General features: G+C 31.8%; 1 protein-coding gene across 1 annotated transcript in view; it reads left to right on the forward strand.

The window, feature by feature from the left end:
• The first annotated feature begins 1,383 nt into the window (after positions 1-1,383).
• The window catches only part of LOC138333917 (uncharacterized WD repeat-containing protein alr3466-like), a 32,454-nt gene continuing 9,453 nt past the window's right edge, over positions 1,384-24,384 (forward strand). Inside the window, 14 exon segments of the mRNA XM_069282571.1 lie at positions 1,384-1,664; positions 9,546-9,636; positions 9,912-9,999; positions 10,697-10,793; positions 11,535-11,643; positions 11,924-11,992; positions 12,346-12,414; positions 12,751-12,934; positions 13,271-13,364; positions 14,422-14,520; positions 15,342-15,432; positions 16,109-16,222; positions 16,224-16,287; positions 18,897-18,993. Of these exon segments, the coding sequence (XP_069138672.1) occupies positions 1,562-1,664; positions 9,546-9,636; positions 9,912-9,999; positions 10,697-10,793; positions 11,535-11,643; positions 11,924-11,992; positions 12,346-12,414; positions 12,751-12,934; positions 13,271-13,364; positions 14,422-14,520; positions 15,342-15,432; positions 16,109-16,222; positions 16,224-16,287; positions 18,897-18,993 (1,369 nt within the window). The 5' untranslated portion in view covers positions 1,384-1,561.

The following is a 24,384-nucleotide window of genomic DNA, read 5'->3' on the forward strand; positions in this document are numbered from 1 at the left end:
AAAGCAGTGACATGTATCCGTTTCATTCTATTACATAATGTACATAATTGAAGTGTTGTTCATAGTTATGACTTATAAATACGTTGCGACATATAAAGACATTACAACAAATGGTCCAGGAAAGAGTTTGAAACATAAAAACTCGATTGTTTGTGAGGCCTTGTAATATCATATATATATACAAGCCAAAAGTTCGATACAGCGAGAAATTCTGGGTTCGAATAATAGAGGTTTGATTGTATAGGATAAACATTGTTTTCTTAGATTATTCATAATTCTAATCCGTTATTGTTTATTGTGATGTCAAAATAGCCTGATATAAGAAGGAACAACATTAAAACGAAAATTTAGTACACATACGAAAGGATTTCATATTATATATATATATACATACCAGCAATTTTTCCGGCAAAACATCATTATACATCATCCAGTTGTTACTCGGATTTAATAGGATTCCAAGAACTTCAAGTTTTACTATAAAAACAGACTCGGTAAGACTGAAAGAAGCACTTAAATATGACCTACGCTAGGGCTAAAATTTGATAAGTTTGATAAAATGTGTCAAATCCAGTATAAATTAAGTCACCAGTAAATGTGAAGTTATATAGAGGAAATCACTTCTTCCTGATTTGTAGCTGATAATCTGCGATAAGCAGGGTTTCTATAGAATAGCAGATAATGTTCGTTGAATGTTTATGGCAAATTATTGTTAATTACGTGCATACATACTCTTATCATATTCTCATCAGTTTCTCATCAGCCCAACATCATTGGAAAGCCAAAAAAAGGCTTGTAGGGATATATAGTAATATTTACAATAATGGTAAAATATGTCATCGAAAATCATATGTAATTTTACACGTGTTTAAAAGGTACAAAATATCACACCCTTACTGAAAATTAGTTAATGAAACAAGAAAATGGGAAAAAAAAGACATGTTTTTTTCAGTTTTGTTTTTATAGGGTTTTTTTTGTTTTGTTTTTTTATCTAAGTTCAAAAAGGGTCTGGTTCATTTTCTGCTAAAATGTGCTGCTAAAAAGTTCCATCACAGTATTTATGTAGTAGTTTTAGTTCTTGTAGATTTAACGTGACGCTACCCAAATTGGAGCACTTTTTGATGGGCCACACATGAAACCAGCATAAAAAGTACCAATACATTTTTTGGCATATCGAAAATAAACAATCAGCATTAAAAACTATAACAATTTCGTGTTTTAAATGCAAATATTTCTAGTGCGTTTTATTTATAACACTTTTCAAATAATATATCTGTGCGTACTATTTCACCATCAGCCATTTCTCCCTTCATGCGTCCAAGTAAATATATATAATGACTGATCCCCACGCAAACAGGAAGTTTTTATTGAGCATGCGTGGTTGTCAAGAAATACTGTCATGGCGGCAAACTCTTATCGTTCGTCAGTACTCTGTGCTTTGTAATGTAAACAATGCGGAATACGTGGTAATATACAGATATTGAAAATGATAGCTTTGACATACTAACAAAGTTGACAGAATCCTTCCATTCCGTCGCTGCAATCATAACCAAAGCTCAAAATGGCGATGGAAAAGCTTTACACGATCCGTGATACTCACACACGTTCGATCACTGCCATCGGCTACAATCCTGGTCGAAGGGAAATTCTGATAGGATGTGAAGGTACGTATATCAGAATAACATCCCCGAGTGTAAATTGGATATGAATAAGTCAGTGGTATTCTGTGGTATCCCTAAAATCAAGTGAAACCCTGAAAATTGCTATCCGGCTTTATCTTTTTATCAGTTTTATTCACAACGGTCAATACAATAACTATCGGTACTGTAACGTCATTGTACCCAAATTGATACCAATATACGCCGATTTCTCTTATATGACATTTGTTGCTTGGTGTGTTTCACTTTTTTCTTTTTTTAGAAGAAGTACATGCAAACTTTATTTTGATGCTTTGTTTTTGTTATTACAGTGCTTATTTTTACTGTTAGAACGATTAATAGCATGTGTCAAAACTTCTAGTTTTGTCACATGAGGTGTATCCAAATTGATACCCAGCAAGAAAAAAATGTATGAATGTAAGAAAAATCAATATATGGATTTTTGTGATTTTAGTATTTTACTATATAAAGGGGAGTGTAGTTGTGGTTATCATGCTGAGTGAATATGATAACATTTTCGGCATCATTACCGAGACCTCGCGTCATTGACGCAGCAAATTTATTTTGACGCATGATCTTTGCATGCCGTGCGTCAATCTGACGCTTCACATTTTTACTACACTGCCCATCAGACTTGTGTATGTGTGTATTATGTGATGTTCAGCCTCAATAAAGTGTATATTAGCAAGGGTCAGTGACATAATTGGTAGAATACCCAACAATTAAAAGATTCACTCAACTGTGACATAGTCCGACCGTAATTTAGTCACACCTGTATGAGTACCTACCGCCTCCAATCCGCTAAAACTGCACATTCTTATCAGCAATCACATTTTAATCAAAGCTATATTAGATTCCAATTGCAATAAATTAATGTTATATAAGTTGTAAGCTGACTCTTGAGATTTTGATCCTACTGGATGCCCTGATTTTACTGTAAAATTTGTACAAGTGTTTTCACAACAGTACCTGCGCTAATTCAGTTGCCCCGTAACACCACATAATGATTTATGTCATATTTCAATGATTGAAATTAAAGATGCTTTACCGCTGACAAATGATATTTTTTCTCTATCAAAAACGTGAGCAAAGGAATATGTATTTTTCTTTAGTTACAAAAGTTACTTAATTTACACCATTACCACAATTGAAAAGTTTGAGCTTCTTATTTTACTTCAAGATAAAAATATCAAAAATAATTCATTGCATCCGGAAAAAAATCCCTGGCATTATGTCCTATATGGAATGAAGCACTAACTGTGCTTTGACCCAAAGCAAAATAAATTATCTTATATTATTTTCGTGTTAATTTGACATAAAAATAGGGACATTGGCGCTTATTGGGTCAAATATGTTATGTGCCTTTTAAGTTTTTATGCTGCCCAACTGTATAACAGCGTTGTTTATATACAAAACTGTCCAGAACTAATTCATGAACATAAACCATGTAGTCTAGTTAGACTTTTTTCAGCTTTTCTTGTGCTAGTCTTACCTTGGAAGTTTAAAAAAAAAACCAATTCAAATGAGGTCCAAAGCTGATTGCTTGATACAGGAAAAAACAATGCTTGTTGTGGTATATATATGTTAAATCCTTAATTTTGGAGTTTAAATATTATAAAAACTAGGGAGCCTGAGGAGTTAAAACTCATAACTATGTAAAGAGTGTTGCATAGGTGTAACAACAATGTTATAAATAAACTTAAAATCAGGTTACAGGTGTAACATATATCTGATTCAATAATCAACTAATACAATCTTCTGTTTACTTTGCTTTCTTTTTTCAATAACAGTTTTAAATAATGTATTGTGCAGCTTATTTTATCATAAAAAATTTCAAGTACCGGTATGTTACCCAATTAAGCAATTATGAAAGTTTTAATCGATAATCAAATCAGTTGAGCTTCATCTTGTAATTATTAAACTATTACATGTATACTGTAAATTGTCCATAATCCATACAACACTATAAAGAATCAAGATTCAATTTTATTTTCGTTCTGCAAGTTTTTATTATAAAAAACAAAACAGTATTTCTGTCCTAATCTTGCTATTGCATTGTAGGGTGTAAATCACATTCCTTGGTACTATTTTGCCAAACTTTTGTATTTCTTTGCTGTTGCCAAAATCTCTGCCTTGCAGGTAGGACGTTAGAATTGTAACTGCTGCCCTTATTGCATGATTGTAAAAGGCCACTACATTTAGAATCTTTTCTTTCCTCTTCTTCCTAACTGACTCCACCCTTCCTAATGCCTCCCTTAATTGGCACCACCTCATTTTTGGCCTTGAGTTGAGCGATTGCCCCTGTGAAGAAGGCTCTGGGTTCTATCCCCTGGCTGAAACGCATCAAAGTCTATAAAAATGGTGTTTCTGCTCCTGCTTAGCTCTCAGCATTAAGAGAGTGGTACGACTGTTCGTCCATTGTCAGTATAATGTGACCAGGTGGGGTGTGTTGCTTGGTGCCTTCAGCGGCATGCTTCAGTGATATAGCACCATAAAAAGAACAATAGTTTTTATATACAAGAAGAAACAACACAAATATACTTCAATTTCCCAAACCACCCACCTTGCACTTCAGACACGCAAGATGCCACATACACGGGAGGCCATCCTTACATGACCCTTGCTGTTAATAGAACGTGAATATATAATTAACCCATCCAAACCAAAGTAATGGGAGTGTTACAACATTATGTACCCATGCAGTTACATGTAGTTTGTTGACATTTTAATACATAATATAAGTAGATAATACATAGTACTTAACTCATAATGAAAATGGAATTAAGTGCTTATATTGATAATATAATAATTAAGGACTTTACCAATGTTAAGCTTTAAATGATACGGTAATCCTCATGATTTGAAAATGATAAAATATCAAGTATTGTTAGCTTAATCAATCATATATCTACTCTTTACTTACTTTATTTGTGTTTTAAAAATAACTTTAGTCTGATGAGTGTCTGAACAATAGTAAATACATAAACTTAGTAGATCTGGAGGTTTTGAATAATTGTCTAATTAACAAGATAATTCACTAATTGTAGGATAAATAATAATTGGTAAACATACCTTATCAATCTGACACAGTAGTTGATTCATTATGTGTAACAACTTACAATACGTTGTTTATGTTAGCCTAAACATTATTCTTGGAATGGAACTACCTTACTTTTTGAATTTTTCCTATTGGCTTTATTTATAAATTAACATTCAGCATTTGTAAGCATAAACTGCCATTACTTGTAGCCCAGAGGTGGAGACTTACAGGGGCATGGCGTCAGGTGAAAAAGGGCACAGCACGACACCTTGCTAATCGGGCCTGTGGGTAACACTAATGTTGGCACACCTTACAGTAACCACTTGGGTACCTTCATTATTCTTTGATAAATCCTTACATAAAAATTACATGTTTTACCATTGTACAATTTGAATTGATAAGTTTCATTGAGTTTCATTTTTGTTCCCTCTCTCTCCCCCCCCCTCTCTCTCTCTCTCTCTCTCTCTCTCTCTCTCTCTCTCTCTCTCTCTCTCTCTCTCTCTCTCTCTCTCTCTCTCTCTCTCTCTCCCCCTCTATTCCCTCACTCTCTCTCTCTCATTTTCATTTTGTCTGCCTGGAGTGTTCATCTGACATAGTTTTTATATCATAATCATTCGTGTCTATTTTTCTTCATTTCATTTCAAAATGTTTTATTGATATGCAAGAATTATATACATAATTTTTAAATAAATCATAAAATAAAAAAAGTGTTAACAAATTGAGCGGACAACAGGCAAAGCCTATACAAACCCTTTTCATTGATTTTATTACAATATATTATATTTCTAATATTTTCTATTTGTCTTCAATTTGAGCTTGAATCTTTGATGTTTGATTAATTGTTAATCTTAATTATTGAGGCATGTGTTCAGTTCTTTCATAAATATTGAATAAAATTATCTAAAACATTTAATTGGCTATTCACTATTCAGTCCGGACAGCATAGAATTTGAAATTATAGAGCAAAGTACTTTTCAATAGAAATTTTCATTGATTATTGAAGGGTATAACTGTTATATACACTTATTATTCTGTATACAGGGAAGTTTTATTTGGATGTGTTAGTATGAACCAATAAATTATACATATAGATGTATCTTCAGTTGATATTTGACCTTGGGCTTTCAAATATTTACTTTCGATTGTTGGCCTATAAAACATGTTATAAAAATAGTTTCTCATCTTATCAATATTTAACCACTTACTTTTGTGTGCGTAATAGCTTTATGTAAATAGGTATTATAAAATGTTTTCACAACCAACGACTCGGATGAAAGAAAAACTGGAAGACGTTCACATATGAATCTAAAATTATTTATGAGGTCTTTTATGTTGGGTTTCAAGTGATTACACAGTATGAATAGGGTAGCAGAGGTGAGGAGTTAAAACCAAAAAAAGTATTTTATTTTAAGAAAAAGACCTGCTCACCATTATTTCTTACCCAATGATATTGAATATGTCCCTTTAAAAGTTCAATTTGGATGAAATAAAAGTTTACGTGTTCAATAGTTGATTAATTCCATGACTTCTACTTCATACTTCAATGATGCACAGCAGTAAAATAACACAGGTAAACTTCTGTCCTTCATAGGTATCAATGTGTAGGAGTTGAAATCCTTATTGTACATAATTGCCGTTGAATTCAAGATGCTGGTAGATGAAAGTACGTACTGAAGATTGATATAAGACTTTAGAATTCTAGATAAATATTTCTATAGATAAATATTTTCTTGGTTAGAAAATAAACATTGATTTAATATAATAATTCCACAACTATATAATCTAAACTGTCAACTGAACAACCTGGGTCAAAAATAAATGAAACACGTCTTATGTTTGTTATTTTTATAGATTCTTCTGAAATGCACTACATGACCAGGCTCAGGTGTTCCATGAGAGTTAGCATTCTCTGCTTCATAATGACCCTTTGATAAAAATCTTGGTCAATATTATTCAAAGTTAGCCTTCAGGAAATTTTAGAAGTTGGCATAGCATCTACTTGTTCAGTATATAGTAAGCATGGATTGAATTCTCAGGTGAACATTTTTAGCCTTCAGAAATTGAAATCATCAGTCATATATTACCAGTGTTCTCCTTTAGGGATTTTTCTGATTTTTTACAGCTGGTCCTAAGGACCGGCTGACTCTAAAGGTTACTGGTCCTGGCTGAAAGTTACTGGTCCTAGACTCCTTACAAAGTTACAAGTCATCATTGTAATTTATTGCAAAGTAATAGTTTTACTAACAAAAATACCCACATATCTGTATTAGTATGGCGCACTTTCAAATGAAGTTGGCTGCATTCAAATACCAGAATATAACGAAAATATGTTTTGTACAGTTTGATCTTCAACCTTTCTGTATAAGTCTACTGTCATTTTTGGTTTGTATATGGATCCTCTATCTTGACCACAAAGTTGGCAGCATGGCAAAAATTGTCTGCCCTACTATAAAGTTGTCGGTCAGAGCAGACGGACAGGCGTTAATTTCGAACGCTGTATATTAGTATATTACATGTAATTAATTGTGTAGCAAACAGGGATCACATTGTAGGGTCTAGCTTTCTTTATACACTATATTAACCAATATGAACTGAATTTGTCAACCGTAATCAACATTGTTAACAGATCTTAAGATGTTACTTCTTGGTTGGTGTCCTAGGTCCTTGTAATTATTCTTATAGAATTATAAGATATTTTCTTTAATTGGTTGGTTTCTAGATAAATAACGCCAAAAATAGCTCAGGTGTATCAGTTTACATATATATAAGTTGGTGACTGGAATTACATATTATTATTTTCAGAAATAACACATTGTATAATAATCATTTTGAAATAAATACTGATACATCATTCGTCTCATTCTTTCATCACCAACCATGATCTCTCAGCTGTATGTGCTTCTCAAAAAAAACCAAAACAAAACAAACAAACAAAAATCATTCAGATTGTCCGTTCACCCTCAATTTTCAGATTTGCCTCTAACACTGGTATTACCATTCATAGACATTTCCAGACATCATATTTATTCAGATTTGATATGATATTTTTAAACTTTTACCATAAACTGAAATATCAAATTTTATTATTTGTACCAAGAGATTTTAAGCATTCACCCTAGGGTCCAGTGTTGTACGTGTTTACCCTCACAAGAGAATTTGCTCGATGTGGGAATCCAGGATGATATTCTCTTTGGTTGCTGTCAGTTATTTTATGAAGCACTGTATTTAATTGACTATGAGTTAAACATATTGGATTTCTACAAAACAGAACCGGAGGACTTGTTAGGAATTTTAACATAATGTCCCTGCTGTACTGTTATTGTAATGGACATCAAGTTTAACGTTTACATGTTTCTTTCAGTTGTAAATCTATTCATATTAACATATTGATACATTTAAATGTATGTCACACAACAAACAAACTATTTACATTTGAATAAGTTACAACATATCTTTCACAGTAAAGCAGATATCGGTATTTAAATGGGGTAATAGATATATGTATACTAATGATTTGGGCGCCGGCCAAACTTAGCATTGTGCATGGCACGGTTGAGTATTGTCTCCAAGATTTTTCGGTCAAGATAATTCCATTGAAGGGGGGTATTTTTAGTTTATACAGGCAAAATATGGATCTAAAGCTTGTGGCACATTTAATGCTATCTGATGTACCCATGTTTGGAAGACACTCTATACTTAATATGACCAATATTAATTAGTGACTTTTTGTCGGTGACAGAGATATGAGATTTAAGTCTAATGGCAGTACTAATTGTCAACACATTGCATGCACTATATTGCACTTTACTGCATTAATGGTTAAATATTCTTTTTAAAAGGATTAGACATTTTTTTATATTGTTAAATTTATAATGATAAAGAAATAACCTGTAACCAGTTGATTGGATAATTTTTTTCTATTTCGTAGGCATAATTCACCCCTAAACACACATTTGAGCTTTTCTAATTCAAAGTCTTAAATAAATTCATTTGAAGTCTTTAAAGGGTGAATTATTTAACTTCATTGGTCTCAAAAATTGTATCATGAAATGACAAAATTTTCATAACATTAAATTTTCATAACATTTTTCTATGCATAAGAAATCTTTTTCAAACTTTTTTAAGGAAAAGGTTATCTTGTATTTCTTAGAATGACAACCATATTTGGCACAAATACATACCTTTCAGCTAACACTTGAGGAGTGGTTACCCCTGTAAGGAAGGCTCTGGGTTGTGTCATCTGGTAGAGACACACAATAGTCAATAAAATTGGAATTTTCTGCTCTTGCTTTAAATTTAAGCATTCAGTATTAATGAAGAATGACAACAGATTTGCCTGTTGTCATTATAATCTGACCTGATGGAGTGTGTTGTTTGGTATCTTTAGAAGCATGCTTTAGTGATATGCCACTATAAAAAGGACAAAAGTTTTTCTCTATCACAAGGAGACACAACACAAACATATCACAGTCTCCCAAAACAACACACTTCACACACACTTAACACATCACATATTCTGGAGGCTGTACTTAAATAACCCTAACTGATAATAGGACTTAAAGATTATTCACCCAACCAACCAATAAAATGACTCATTGCCAGATTGTATGTAGTCATGCCCTGTGCTCGCATATGCATGTGTTTCCATTCAATATCACAGGAAACGTCTTAGCATGCACAATACAAAATGCAAAGTCACATGCAGTACCCGGGCAGTTTAATTGGCAGCTGGCGATCCATCAACTATTCTCTGTAAGTGACCTTTCTATCTTGTGACTTATGTTTTAGTTTCTTAATTAAGTAAATTATGATTGACCACTGACCAGTGTGTTTGCTTTCTCCCACAGATGGTGTGATAAAGACATACGAGGCTGAGGGTGGAAAACTTGTAATGGTCATTACAGAGCACAAAGGATGGGTTACAGACTTCCTCTACTGGTCAGTATCTGTTTCTGTATGTTCTTAATCATCCACCCCTGAAATTTTGTAATGAACTGTTCTAGACCTTGATTTAGAAGAGTCTAAATGTGTTTTCAGGGGTGCATTTTCAAGAAAATTAGCTTACCGTAGTTTCTGCATACCTGCTCTTCTATATACAAGTTTTATCTACTCAAAAGTCATTTCGCAAAGTCTTAATACCATCTTGAGAAATTAATTTCCTGATACAATGCATATTGATATTAATTTTAAGTGATGCATGTTAATTTCTGTAGGCATGACTGTAAGGTGATGTTGTCTGCGGCCAATGATGGGTACATTCTGGCCTGGTCCTCAGGAGGAGGGGTGTCGGACCGAATTCCGGTAAGTTTGACCCCTACACTGACTACAATACTACAGCACACTGTTTCCTTCACCACAAAAGAAACAAAAGTTTTAACGCTGCACTAACCACAAATACTACAGTAGCCAATGAACTTCAAGTTTATTGGTATCACTTTTTTAGGTATACTTGTATTTTCAATGCCTTGATTTCAAGATACCAAAAGGACGTACTGGGTGAATTGCATTTATTATCGATAAGTTTCAATTTCCAGTGATTGGGACGTCATCTTTTAACTTGGATTTTGTATCATCACAATCGCCAGAAGGTGAAACTATGCAGTTAAATTGTACATTACCCACATTCTTTTGGTATCTCAAAATCTCTGTATTTGATTTTCATCTGAAAGAAAAATCATAATAAATATCTATATCAAATAAATATGAGATTGGCTGTCTGTCTATTGCTAAACTACCTTGTAGTTTCATAACAAGTTATTTTGTTTTCCTTTAGAATTATGTTGTATCAAAATTCTCAAACTAGAGGTGCGCTTAAATCAAAATGTCTAATAATGAGCCATCTTGATTACGACATATTGACCTACCAATATGACTGATATTTCTTCAGATTTAAGTAATTTGGAGATATAATGGTGATTGTATGACCCTCTTGTTGATACTGTTGATACTTGAAGTGTTATAATGATTTACATGTCCTCCATTTTAACTATCATCACAGATTGGTATGCCTGTGTACTGTATGGCCATCAATCCACGTAGACATCAGCTTGTTTGTGGAGTCAATGGAGGCATACGTGTTTACGCTCTCGACGAAAGTAAGTCCACTAAAATCATACTGGTATGAATCAAAAACCATCCTATGAGATTTAGCAGCTTCATTCTATGCAGTTATTAGCTCTGACTGACATTGAAGGGCTACATGGGACTAAAAAGAGTGAACATTTCACTTGATTGAGAAACATTTTTAGATTTATTTTTTGTGCATCCATGATGATAACCAAGATGAGTCTGGGTGTCAATGGAAGAAACTTAAGTTTTACATCATGCATTGTGTTTGTCTATTTTTGTATCAATTTGGGATTTCTTTTGCAAGTGATCTCGTTCAATGTATTGCATCTCAAAAGTTGGTCACAGTGACCTTCATTGTATGCCCCTGCCATAAAATGGCTGGCGTAATGTTACCCATGTTCATCCATCCCATCCCATCCTTTCCTGTCCAGTCACATCCTTGTAATATTTCATTTTGTGGGAGGCATTAAGTTTGAAACATTTCTATTTGTTTCAAACTCATTCTTTGATAACAGGTTTCTATACAAAATGTAGGCAATGCACTGAGTCATGCTGATCAGTCAATGACCTTTCACGTTGACCTTGACTTAAAGTCAAATGTCAAGATAAAGGACAATGCCACCTAGACTCAAGTAAAAAGTCTTGCCAGAAGTGTTTGGTTATATTCACTACTGTTGAAGGGGAAACTTTAATGTAACTAGTTGTTTCTGATAAATTTATGATGATCTAGGATTATGTAATAAGATTTATGTTATTTTGTGTTTCAGACAGAGACTCCGGCCATGTTATAAATAATGACGTGCTGTTCATAGCATGTGAACACAAAGATATCGTGCGATGTATAATTTGTAACGAGTCACGCATTTACTCCGCTGGGTAAGCATCATGGTGTCAGCAAGATATACAAATATTTTGCCTCTGTGAAATAAACACTTTGAGAAAAATTGTTTAAAATATATTTTGTTCCAGATTTGAGGATAAGAAATCTTTTCTAACAATATCAAATTTGAAATTACATTTAAATAACTTTTTCGCATATCATATGCAATTTGACTTGTAGGATTCTAAGTTTCTTTATCTGAATCATTAAAATTGTTTATTTGAAATTTAATATCTATTTTGTTTATTGTACAATGTCAGTTTTGTTTTCTTTCAGGTATGATCACCGATTAGTAATCTACGATTCCTCATACACTGGAGATAATAGTCTGGAGCCTATATTCCAGTAAGTTTATGTCTATAAAGAAATGGAATAAAAATTTCCATCTATGAGGAAAATTCAATAAAGAAGGCCTTCCATGTATTTTAGATTTCAAAGAAAAATAGACATCTTGAAAAAAATCTCAATTGCAGCATTAATTGATTGTTTAAAGTATTCAAAGACTGAAAAACTCCATAGAAAACAATATAACATAATTTTCTGTATATTACCTTGGAGTTATACAAATTTTTTTTCATCAGAAGATGCCCAATGTGGGCTATACCTTGGTGTGGTTAATACACATCAAATTACGGTATATAAAAATGTATGAAAATCATATTTCAGCATTAAACAATGTTCTCTATTATTTTTTTTAGGAACCCAACTGCTCATGATGCCGGAATTTCATGTTTGTTGCTTGCAAAAGATAATGAAAATAATACCTGGTAAGAAAAACATGATTTGTTCTTCTTGTAAGAGTTACTTGGTGTTGTTGCATGCAAAGAAATCTTCAATGTGTTTGAAGGTATTTTGATTTTTGGGGGAAACATTTAACCATTCTCAGTGAAAATAAAATTTCTCAAAAATGTTTATTTCAAGTAATCAAGATTTGACTGTATTCTAGATAATGGTAGTTTCTGCTCCTGCTTAGTGCTCAACAATAAGGAAGTGGGATGACTGATTTGCCTATTTGTCTGTACATGACCGAGTGGGGTATTCTTGTTTGGTGACGTCTTTTGGGGGAATGATAATTGCAATTCAAAAGCTCTCCATGTTGACAGGATACTGACGGGGTCATTTGACAAAAGTGTGAAGATCTGGTCTGTCGACGGTAAACCTGTACACAAACTAGATAATTTCCTGTCTACGGTATCCGGAATCTGCTATGTTCCTCGTAACAAAACTGTCTGGGTTGCAGGTGGAACCTCATATGCTAGTCTTTTTGACCCCAAGTCTGGGGATAACGTAAGTAAATTAAAGTGTAATTAATTCTTTAAACAGAACATTTTTAATATACAATTTGTAGTCTTTAGTTAAAAATTCCATTATATTGTTCATTGAAGGAAAGTCAAAAATATGTGTTTTCAAATTAAACCCAGCATTAAAAAAACTCAAGCAAAAACAACCAGACACAAAAAGTTGAATGAAAAAATATATTATTGAAATTTCTGACTGTAAAATTTAAACAACCTTAATAGATTTCCTTTTCTTTGTGTATTTTACCCATATGTATAGTAATATGTACAGATATGTACAAATATCAATTCTTTGGCATATAATCAACAAAATTATCATTTGCAGGTTTCGGATTTTATTGGAACTTTTCAACAGCAGGAGGAAGAAAAATACCATTTACAAATCCTGAAGTATTTTGGGGAATTAAATGAAGTTGTTGGTAAGTATAACATATTCAAAAAAAAAAAAAAAAATCTGCAAATTTTGTCACAAATCAGTAACAGTTATGTCCCCTCACATACAGAAATTATTTATGTCCGATCCATATAGGATCTAAAATGAGAGTTTTTATCTGAAACAAGCCTAAAGAGGGTTCATTTTTGTGAATGAACGTTCATTTCATTTGAAGTTAAAACAAGCTTAAAGAAGTTTTTATTTTTCTGAGCCTTGGTGAGCAAAAATTAAAAGTTTGAGATGAGGTTCATAAAATCTCATATAAAATATGAACACAATTTAACCTAAGACACATTTCATCACATAACTACAACCTTTATTTTGAAGATACATCAAAAGGCATTGCATAAATTCAGCAGAAAGGGACATTTTGACATCACGTCATTGTTTGATTTCCAACCAATGAAAAGTGTCCAGGGTATACTATTACACTAGTACATATGTAAAAATTTTATACATAGTCTATGGCAAGCCAAGTTACTTTTTATTCCAATTTCCGATATCGGGAATTCTAATTTCCGATATCGGGAAATCAATTTCCGATATCGGGAAATCAATTTCCGATATCGGGAATTCATATTAATTTTTGATATCGGAAATTCTAATTCCGATATCAGAAATTCTAATTTTGATATTGGAAATTGTAATTCCCATATCGGATATAAGAAAACAAATTCTGATATGGGTAATTCTATTTCCGATATCGGTATTTCAATTTCCGATATCGAGAATTCAATTTCCGATATCGGAAATGAAGTATAATCTGCAATGCAAATAATGAGTAGAGAGAATTTCCGATATCGGAAATTGTTTTCTAATTCCCGATATCGGAATTTTCCGATATCGAGAATTCTAATTTCGATATCGGAAATGAATTTCTGATATCGGAATTTCCGATATCGGAATAAAAGAATAAAAAGTAACTTGGCTTGCCATATGTAAAAATTTTATACATAGTCACATATAGATACCAGGCAGATACTGTGATAAAAACTTATTTTATATCGAGTGTGTGAATTTATTGTTGTGTTGGTTTGTTCCAGCTTCGACTAGTCGGCGCCATTTAGTGGTGTGGAAGTACAACTCGTCCGGGTGTATCACGGCACTAAAGTGTCGCAGCTCTCTGGAAAGTCTCTGTTACAGTAAGTATACTTGTAAAGGTTCTGGGTTGTGTCGGTCATCAGGGACCAGGTAGCTTAATTTGTAGAGCAATTTGGCTAGTTTTTCGGATGGTCTCGGGTTCAAATCCAAGTCTAGCTGTAGAATTTTTTCCACTCCTACTGCATTCTTAAAGATCTAAAGGAACTTTCTATTAGATAAATATTAGTCATGAAAATGTTTGCAGATGACAAGTTTTTATATATAAGTGCATGTTTTATTTTTATTTAAGATTTAAAAGGAAGTACATTTATTTTAATTTCTTTTGATAGTTCATATTTTGAATATTTTAAGAACTTCAGGTTAAGGGATTGAAGAATAGCCAGATAAACCAGAGAAAAACCACCAACCAGTGGCTAGTATCAATCGCATGTCCCTTTGTGGGCCAGAACTTGTGACCTTGAAGTGTAGAAATTGTCTGACACCTTAACCACTAAGCCACCACAACCTGCCCTCAGAAAGCTTAATTTCTTAGATTAACTCACTCAGCCCTGAAGACAAATTTGGACTCTCCAAAATCAAGGACTAGAACAGGCCATTATGAAATTCCAGGGGTGAATGGGTTAATTAAATGCTTCTTACTGTATGTTACACATTGTAAAATACAGTAAAACTTACCTTAGCGACCGTCTCTGTATAAAGACCTCCTGCTTAATAAGACAACTGTTCTAGGGTGTCCAATGACCATTCAATTCAACCTGTGTATAAAGACTACCTGGCTATAAAGACCATTTTTTTCCTCTACCAATAGGATGGTCTTTATAGACAGGTTTGACTATATTGACATTTTTTCTTTTGTTTCCAGCTAAGAAGGTGCCTATCCTTCTGTTCAGTGGTGATAACGATGGTGTAATTATCAAATGGGAACGTATGCAATCTAATCACTTCATGTACAGGTAAAATATTGTTTCCATCACATGCAATTCCGTCTTTTACATATGACAGAGTTGCTGCCCTTTTTGGGTGAAAATTAATTGTGACATCATCAGCATTATTGGAGCCCCCCCCCCCCCCCCCAAAAAAAAAAAAAAAAAAAAAATATGTAAAAAATAAATCACAACAAAACTTTATTGTTTGAAACTGTTTTCAGAATACATTTATTTTATCGTTGACATATTTTAAGTTATTATGGGATGGCAGTCAAACGAATCATTATTTATCTGTCACTAGAATATGTTATAGATCTAAAAACTATTTTTTTCTGACAAATGGCATTTTTTTCACTATCAAAAATGGGAGCAGACGATTTGGTATTTTGCTTCAGTTACAAAAGTTACTAACTTTACACCATTACCACCATTGGAAAGTTTGAGCTTCTAAATTTACTTCAAGATAAAAAATATTAAAAATAATTAATTGCATCCCGAACAAATTTTGTGGCACTATGTTCTATATAGAAGTTATGACTGTGAATGTATCAAAAGCAAAATAAAATATTGTATATTATTTTTTGTGTTAATTAGACATATATATACATGATTAAACACCAACTGTTGTTCAAATGATGAGTGTCATTTATGGTCTGTCGGCGGTGGAGCATCTTTATAAGCTTATGTGATTTTATTTCCACAGTAAAGAGATGTATCAGCTGAGTGATTCTAAGTTAAAGAAGCAGCGTAAGGCTGGTAGTAAGGCTCGGGAACTGATGCTGGAACAGCAGCTTAGTCAGAGTCCGACGTCAGCTGACTAGTCGGAGCAGTAACCGGAGTGTACAGAGTCACTATGCCTTCAACAAACCAAGTATTCCACCCGTAAGTACAACAGTATGTCAGCCATAGTCACTCCCACAATGCGGTGTTTAGAATAATATAGTACACTATTTGTTGCTCACCCTATTATGAGTTATACATTTTGTGTTTGAATTACATGCATGAGTCCATTCAAGGACGTATATGAGAAGGATAAGTCACACTGGCTTTTGGGGAAGTCCAAGGCAGGCGCTTTTGTGTTTGTGCACTGACCGTGACGTTGGGCGACGACTGATTTTCCTTTGATATCCGCCGGCGCAGCCTTTGATGTAGCTTGCGGGTGCGAGGGTTACCGTCTTACTTTCTGAAGCGGGGCCGTCATTTCATGAGCTGTCGATCTTTTTTGAACGAAAATTTAAGACATGTCCTTTAAATATTCCGTCTTTAAAGCAAGTAATATACGTCGTGAAATTTAATAAACTTTACAATGGTGTTTCGTTTGACTCGATAAGACAAGTATTTGTTGAGAAAAACGGTTTTTATTCCCGGTTCATAGGTGTCTCGCGTGGTGTTTAGTAATGTAAAGAGACAGTCACGAATCCTTCTCACTTATAAATCCTTGGTCCATTCAATGACCTGTGCACCATCATCAATTTTACCTTTTTCTCCACACAATTTTAGTTCAATGCCTCAAATATCAGCCATTATTGAAAAAAGTTGTGACCATCTTTGTTTTACATCTGAACATTTATGTCTTTGCGAACATGGCAGTTACAATTTGCTAGGTACTGACTACTGGGTAGTAGTTTTTCCCTGGGAACTCCAGCTTTCTCCACCATCTAAACCTGGCACATCCTTAAGTGACCTTGGCTGTTAATAGGACTTTAAAACATGATGATAATCAAATTGTCAAAACATATGTCTAGTAAGTTTGGAAAAGCCAAAGTTCACTGGAAAAAAACACAGACTCATAATCAGTATCTACATGGCAACTGCTATACATATATGCCTCAGACTCATAGCCTATTAAAATATCAGATATCTTAATTACATCAATATCTAAGCCACATCTTAAAGATGGTATAGCTTAATCATTGTAAGGTTTAGAAATATCTGGAAATGGAAAGTTTAGAAAAGTAAAACAAAAATAATTACAAAATTAAGCATATTAATTGTTCTTGAATTTTGGCCAAAAAACCTCTTTATATGAATAAATCGTAGATATATATATATACTTATATTGTGAGTGTGTGCTTCCGGTCACTTTGCAGCAATATGCATTATAGCCAAGATATTAACCACATTTCACAGTTTACATGTTTTACCTATAATGTTTATGCTACATGCTTATTTCACAGACAAGTATAGGGGAACGTCGCAAACGTACACGTACATATGATTATCCTTCTTTACGAAGTATGGTGAGAGTAAAAACGATAACTTGCATTTTTAAATCTCATTTTTTTAGCAGTAATCTGGGTTCTTCAAAAATCAAATCAAATCTTTTTAACATTTATTTGTGGGGTCACGATCTTATGTGACATTGGTACCTTTAATCTAATCTTACCTCATTTAAAAAAGGTTTGTATTTTTTCTAATTTTTTACCAATTTATATACAAATTAATAAAAAAAAACTGAATAATCTGAAAACAAGTTTATTTGATTATTACATATTTGCTTTTCTGCTTGAAATCTTTATTTTTCTGCAACCATTTAATTGCCTATTTTTTTTAGAATTTCATCAATTAATATTTTTTTTATTTATCTTTTATTTTTTATTTCTTTACTCGTAATATTTTGTTAAAATTTAGTAGCCAACTTTGTCCATATGTTTTGATTAGATATGTCATTGCTTTATTTGCTGTTTTACAATGTTAATCACTCAAACTTAATGTTTTTTAACATACCCGGGGTACAAGAACAGGTAATTCCTTGGTATGTAAAGATAAATATTATTCTTGTGTATGCTCTTTAAGAACCTTTTTTTCCATTTCTGTGGTGTTATATGAAATTTATACAGCATTGATCCTTCCTCATTCGAATTGACTAAGTATTCTGTATTATGCTATTTGGACAGAGTTATAGTAATTTAGCAAAAAGTGTTGTTTTTTTTTCTTTTTTCCTTTTTCTTTTTGATATCACGGTAATTACAAATGCACTAGTATCCATGTCACAGGTAAGTTATATCACCAGTATTAGGATACTATCTTTTCAAGATATCTCATACTTTATGAATGTCAGAAACATCACATTTTTGTTTATAAGCTTATTTTTCATTATCCTGATAAAAAAAACATGTTAAACTAATGATCTTTATTAATGCCCTTAGTGTTTGTATGGTAAATACAGCACTATTTTTAGAACTAGTTACATACATCTTTGTACATAGTTAGTACCTATAAATTGATAATAGCTGTGATCCAGGGCCAAACCACGGAGATATTGGAATGTTAATTGAACAATGCATGTAATGATGAAAAATCAGGAAAAGCAAACATAATGATATGTTACCTGTTCAATGAAAGCAAGCATAATGATATGTTGCCTGTTCAGGGAAAGCAAGCATAATGATAAGTTACATGTTCAGGGAAGAGCAAACATAATGATATTTTACATGTTCAGGGAAAGCAGACATAATGATCTGTTACACATGATAATGTTGATGTTACAGGTCTCCACACATAACCACGCTAACACCACCATACTGAAGATCATGTTTGTAGAAAGTCTGGATTTTATCATTGCGGCCTCCGAGGACAGTAACATCTGTGAGTACAGCCATATTGACACTTAGGAATTAGAACATTAATAGAAAATGATCTAATATAAGAAGTACAGGGTAAAGTGATGTCATGTTTGAAATCTTTGGTCGTAAGATCGAGGGAGAGGGAAAGGGGATGGCAATTTTTAAACAGTAATTAAGATAAATTGTTTAATCTCAAAGGCAAAGTTTCTATAAACCTATTTCTGTTTGATGGTCATACTTTAGATCTATAAAGACTTTTCAGAGTTTGTGTTTTATTATTATTTTTCATGGATGTATGAAAGTGTTATATATATAGGCCATTGGACCAATCCAAATTTTTTTTCATAGCTATATCATGGTTATTAAGACCTTACAACATTTCCATATTATGTATTTTTTAGACGTATGGGGATTTGATGATGATTAAGACCTAACAACATTTCCATATTATATATTTTTTAGATGTATGGGGATTTGATGATGATTAAGACCTAACAACTTTTCCATATTATATATTTTTTAGACGTATGGGGATTTGATGATGATTAAGACCTTACAACATTTCCATATTATATATTTTTTAGACGTATGGGGATTTGATGATGATTAAGACCTAACAACATTTCCATATTATATATTTTTTAGATGTATGGGGATTTGATGATGATTAAGACCTAACAACATTTCCATATTATATATTTTTTAGACGTATGGGGATTTGATGATGATTAAGACCTAACAACATTTCCATATTATATATTTTTTAGACGTATGGGGATTTGATGATGATTAAGACCTAACAACATTTCCATATTATATATATTTTTTAGACGTATGGGGATTTGATGATGATTAAGACCTAACAACATTTCCATATTATATATTTTTTAGACGTATGGGGATTTGATGATGATTAAGACCTTACAACATTTCCATATTATATATTTTTTAGACGTATGGGGATTTGATGATGATTAAGACCTTACAACTTTTCCATATTATGTATTTTTTTAGACGTATGGGGATTTGATGATGATTAAGACCTTACAACTTTTCCATATTATGTATTTTTTTAGACGTATGGGGATTTGATGATGATTAAGACCTTACAACATTTCCATATTATATATTTTTTAGACGTATGGGGATTTGATGATGATTAAGACCTTACAACATTTCCATATTATATATTTTTTAGACGTATGGGGATTTGATGATGATTAAGACCTAACAACATTTCCATATTATATATATTTTTAGATGTATGGGGATTTGATGATGATTAAGACCTTACAACATTTCCATATTATATATTTTTTTAGACGTATGGGGATTTGATGATGATTAAGACCTTACAACATTTCCATATTATATATTTTTTAGACGTATGGAGATTTGATGATGATTAAGACCTTACAACATTTCCATATTATATATTTTTTAGACGTATGGGGATTTGATCATGATTAAGACCTTACAACATTTCCATATTATATATTTTTTTAGACGTATGGGGATTTGATGATGATTTAGACCTAACAACATTTCCGTATTTTTTAGACGGGGATTTGATGATGATTAAGACCTAACAACATTTCCATATTATATATTTTTTAGACGTATGGGGATTTGATGATGATTAAGACCTAACAACATTTCCATATTATATATATTTTTTAGACGTATGGGGATTTGATGATGATTAAGACCTTACAACATTTCCATATTATATATTTTTTTAGACGTATGGGGATTTGATGATGATTAAGACCTAACAACATTTCCATATTATATTATTTTTAGACGTATGGGGATTTGATGATGATTAAGACCTTACAACTTTTCCATATTATATATTTTTTAGACGTATGGGGATTTGATGATGATTAAGACCTAACAACATTTCCATATTATATATTTTTTAGACGATGGGGATTTGATGATGATTAAGACCTTACAACATTTCCATATTATATATTTTTTAGACGTATGGGGATTTGATGATGATTAAGACCTAACAACATTTCCATATTATATATATTTTTAGACGTATGGGGATTTGATGATGATTAAGACCTAACAACATTTCCATATTATATATTTTTTAGACGTATGGGGATTTGATGATGATTAAGACCTAACAACTTTTCCATATTATATATATTTTTAGACGTATGGGGATTTGATGATGATTAAGACCTAACAACATTTCCATATTATATATTTTTTAGACGTATGGGGATTTGATGATGATTAAGACCTAACAACATTTCCATATTATATATATTTTTAGATGTATGGGGATTTGATGATGATTAAGACCTTACAACATTTCCATATTATATATATTTTTAGACGTATGGGGATTTGATGATGATTAAGACCTAACAACATTTCCATATTTTTATATTTTTTAGACGTATGGGGATTTGATGATGATTAAGACCTTACAACATTTCCATATTATATATTTTTTAGACGTATGGGGATTTGATGATGATTAAGACCTAACAACATTTCCATATTATATATTTTTTAGACGTATGGGGATTTGATGATGATTAAGACCTAACAAATTTCCATATTATATATTTTTTAAACGTATGGGGATTTGATGATGATTAAGACCTAACAACATTTCCATATTATATATTTTTTAGATGTATGGGGATTTGATGATGATTAAGACCTTACAACATTTCCATATTATATATTTTTTAGACGTATGGGGATTTGATGATGATTAAGACCTTACAACATTTCCATATTATATATTTTTTAGACGTATGGGGATTTGATGATGATTAAGACCTAACAACTTTTCCATATTATATATTTTTTAGACGTATGGGGATTTGATGATGATTAAGACCTAACAACATTTCCATATTATATATTTTTTAGACGTATGGGGATTTGATGATGATTAAGACCTAACAACATTTCCATATTATGTATTTTTTAGATGTATGGGGATTTGATGATGATTAAGACCTTACAACTTTTCTATATTATATATTTTTTAGACGTATGGGGATTTGATGATGATTAAGACCTAACAACTTTTCCATATTATATATTTTTAGACGTATGGGGATTTGATGATGATTAAGACCTTACAACATTTCCATATTATATATTTTTTAGATGTATGGGGATTTGATGATGATTAAGACCTTACAACATTTCCATATTATATATTTTTAGACGTATGGGGATTTGATGATGATTAAGACCTTACAACATTTCCATATTATATATTTTTTAGACGTATGGGGATTTGATGATGATTAAGACCTTACAACATTTCTATATATTTGTTTTTTTTATAGACGTATGGGGATTTGATGATGATTAAGACCTAACAACTTTTCCATATTATATATTTTTTAAACGTATGGGGATTTGATAATGATTAAGACCTAACAACATTTCCATATTATATATATTTTTTAGACGTATGGGGATTTGATGATGATTAAGACCTTACAACATTTCCATATTATATATATTTTTTAGACGTATGGGGATTTGATGATGATTAAGACCTTACAACATTTCCATATTATGTATTTTTTAGATGTATGGGGATTTGATGATGATTAAGACCTTACAACATTTCCATATTATGTATTTTTTAGATGTATGGAGATTTGATGATGATTAAGACCTAACAACATTTCCATATTATATATTTTTAGACGTATGGGGATTTGATGATGATTAAGACCTTACAACATTTCCATATTATGTATTTTTTAGATGTATTGGGATTTGATGATGATTAAGACCTTACAACATTTCCATATTATATATTTTTTAGACGTATGGGGATTTGATGATGATTAAGACCTAACAAAATTTCCATATTATATATTTTTTAGACGTATGGGGATTTGATGATGATTAAGACCTAACAACATTTCCATATTATATATATTTTTAGACGTATGGGGATTTGATGATGATTAAGACCTAACAACATTTCCATATTATATATTTTTTAGACGTATGGGGATTTGATGATGATTAAGACCTAACAACATTTCCATATTATATATTTTTTAGATGTATGGGGATTTGATGATGATTAAGACCTTACAACATTTCCATATTATATATTTTTAGATGTATGGGGATTTGATGATGATTAAGACCTTACAACATTTCCATATTATATATTTTTTAGACGTATGGGGATTTGATGATGATTAAGACCTTACAACATTTCCATATATATATTTTTTAGACGTATGGGGATTTGATGATGATTAAGACCTAACAACATTTCCATATTATATATTTTTTAGACGTATGGGGATTTGATGATGATTAAGACCTTACAACATTTCCATATTATATATTTTTTAGACGTATGAGGATTTGATAATGATTAAGACCTAACAACATTTCCATATTATATATTTTTTAGACGTATGGGGATTTGACAATGATTAAGACCTTACAACATTTCCATATTATATATGTTTTAGACGTATGGGGATTTGATGATGATTAAGACCTTACAACATTTCCATATTATATATTTTTTAGACGTATGGGGATTTGATGATGATTAAGACCTAACAACATTTCCATATTATATATTTTTTAGACGTATGGGGATTTGATGATGATTAAGACCTTACAACATTTCTATATTTTTTTTTTTTATAGACGTATGGGGATTTGATGATGATTAAGACCTAACAACTTTTCCATATATATATATTTTTTAAACGTATGGGGATTTGATAATGATTAAGACCTAACAACATTTCCATATTATATATATATTTTTTAGACGTATGGGGATTTGATGATGATTAAGACCTTACAACATTTCCATATTATATATATTTTTAGACGTATGGGGATTTGATGATGATTAAGACCTTACAACATTTCCATATTATGTATTTTTTAGACGTATGGGGATTTGATGATGATTAAGACCTAACAACTTTTCCATATTATATATTTTTTAGACGTATGGGGATTTGATGATGATTAAGACCTTACAACATTTCCATATTATATATTTTTTAGACGTATGGGGATTTGATGATGATTAAGACCTAACAACTTTTCCATATTATATATTTTTTAGACGTATGGGGATTTGATGATGATTAAGACCTAACAACATTTCCATATTATATATTTTTTAGACGTATGGGGATTTGATGATGATTAAGACCTAAAAACTTTTCCATATTATATATTTTTTAGACGTATGGGGATTTGATGATGATTAAGACCTAAACACTTTTCCATATTATGTATTTTTTAGACGTATGGGGATTTGATGATGATTAAGACCTTACAACATTTCCATATTATATATTTTTTAGACGTATGGGGATTTGATGATGATTAAGACCTAACAACATTTCCATATTATATATGTTTT

This window comes from Argopecten irradians, chromosome 10 (genome assembly GCF_041381155.1).
Source record: "Argopecten irradians isolate NY chromosome 10, Ai_NY, whole genome shotgun sequence".
NCBI lineage: Eukaryota > Metazoa > Mollusca > Bivalvia > Pectinida > Pectinidae > Argopecten > Argopecten irradians.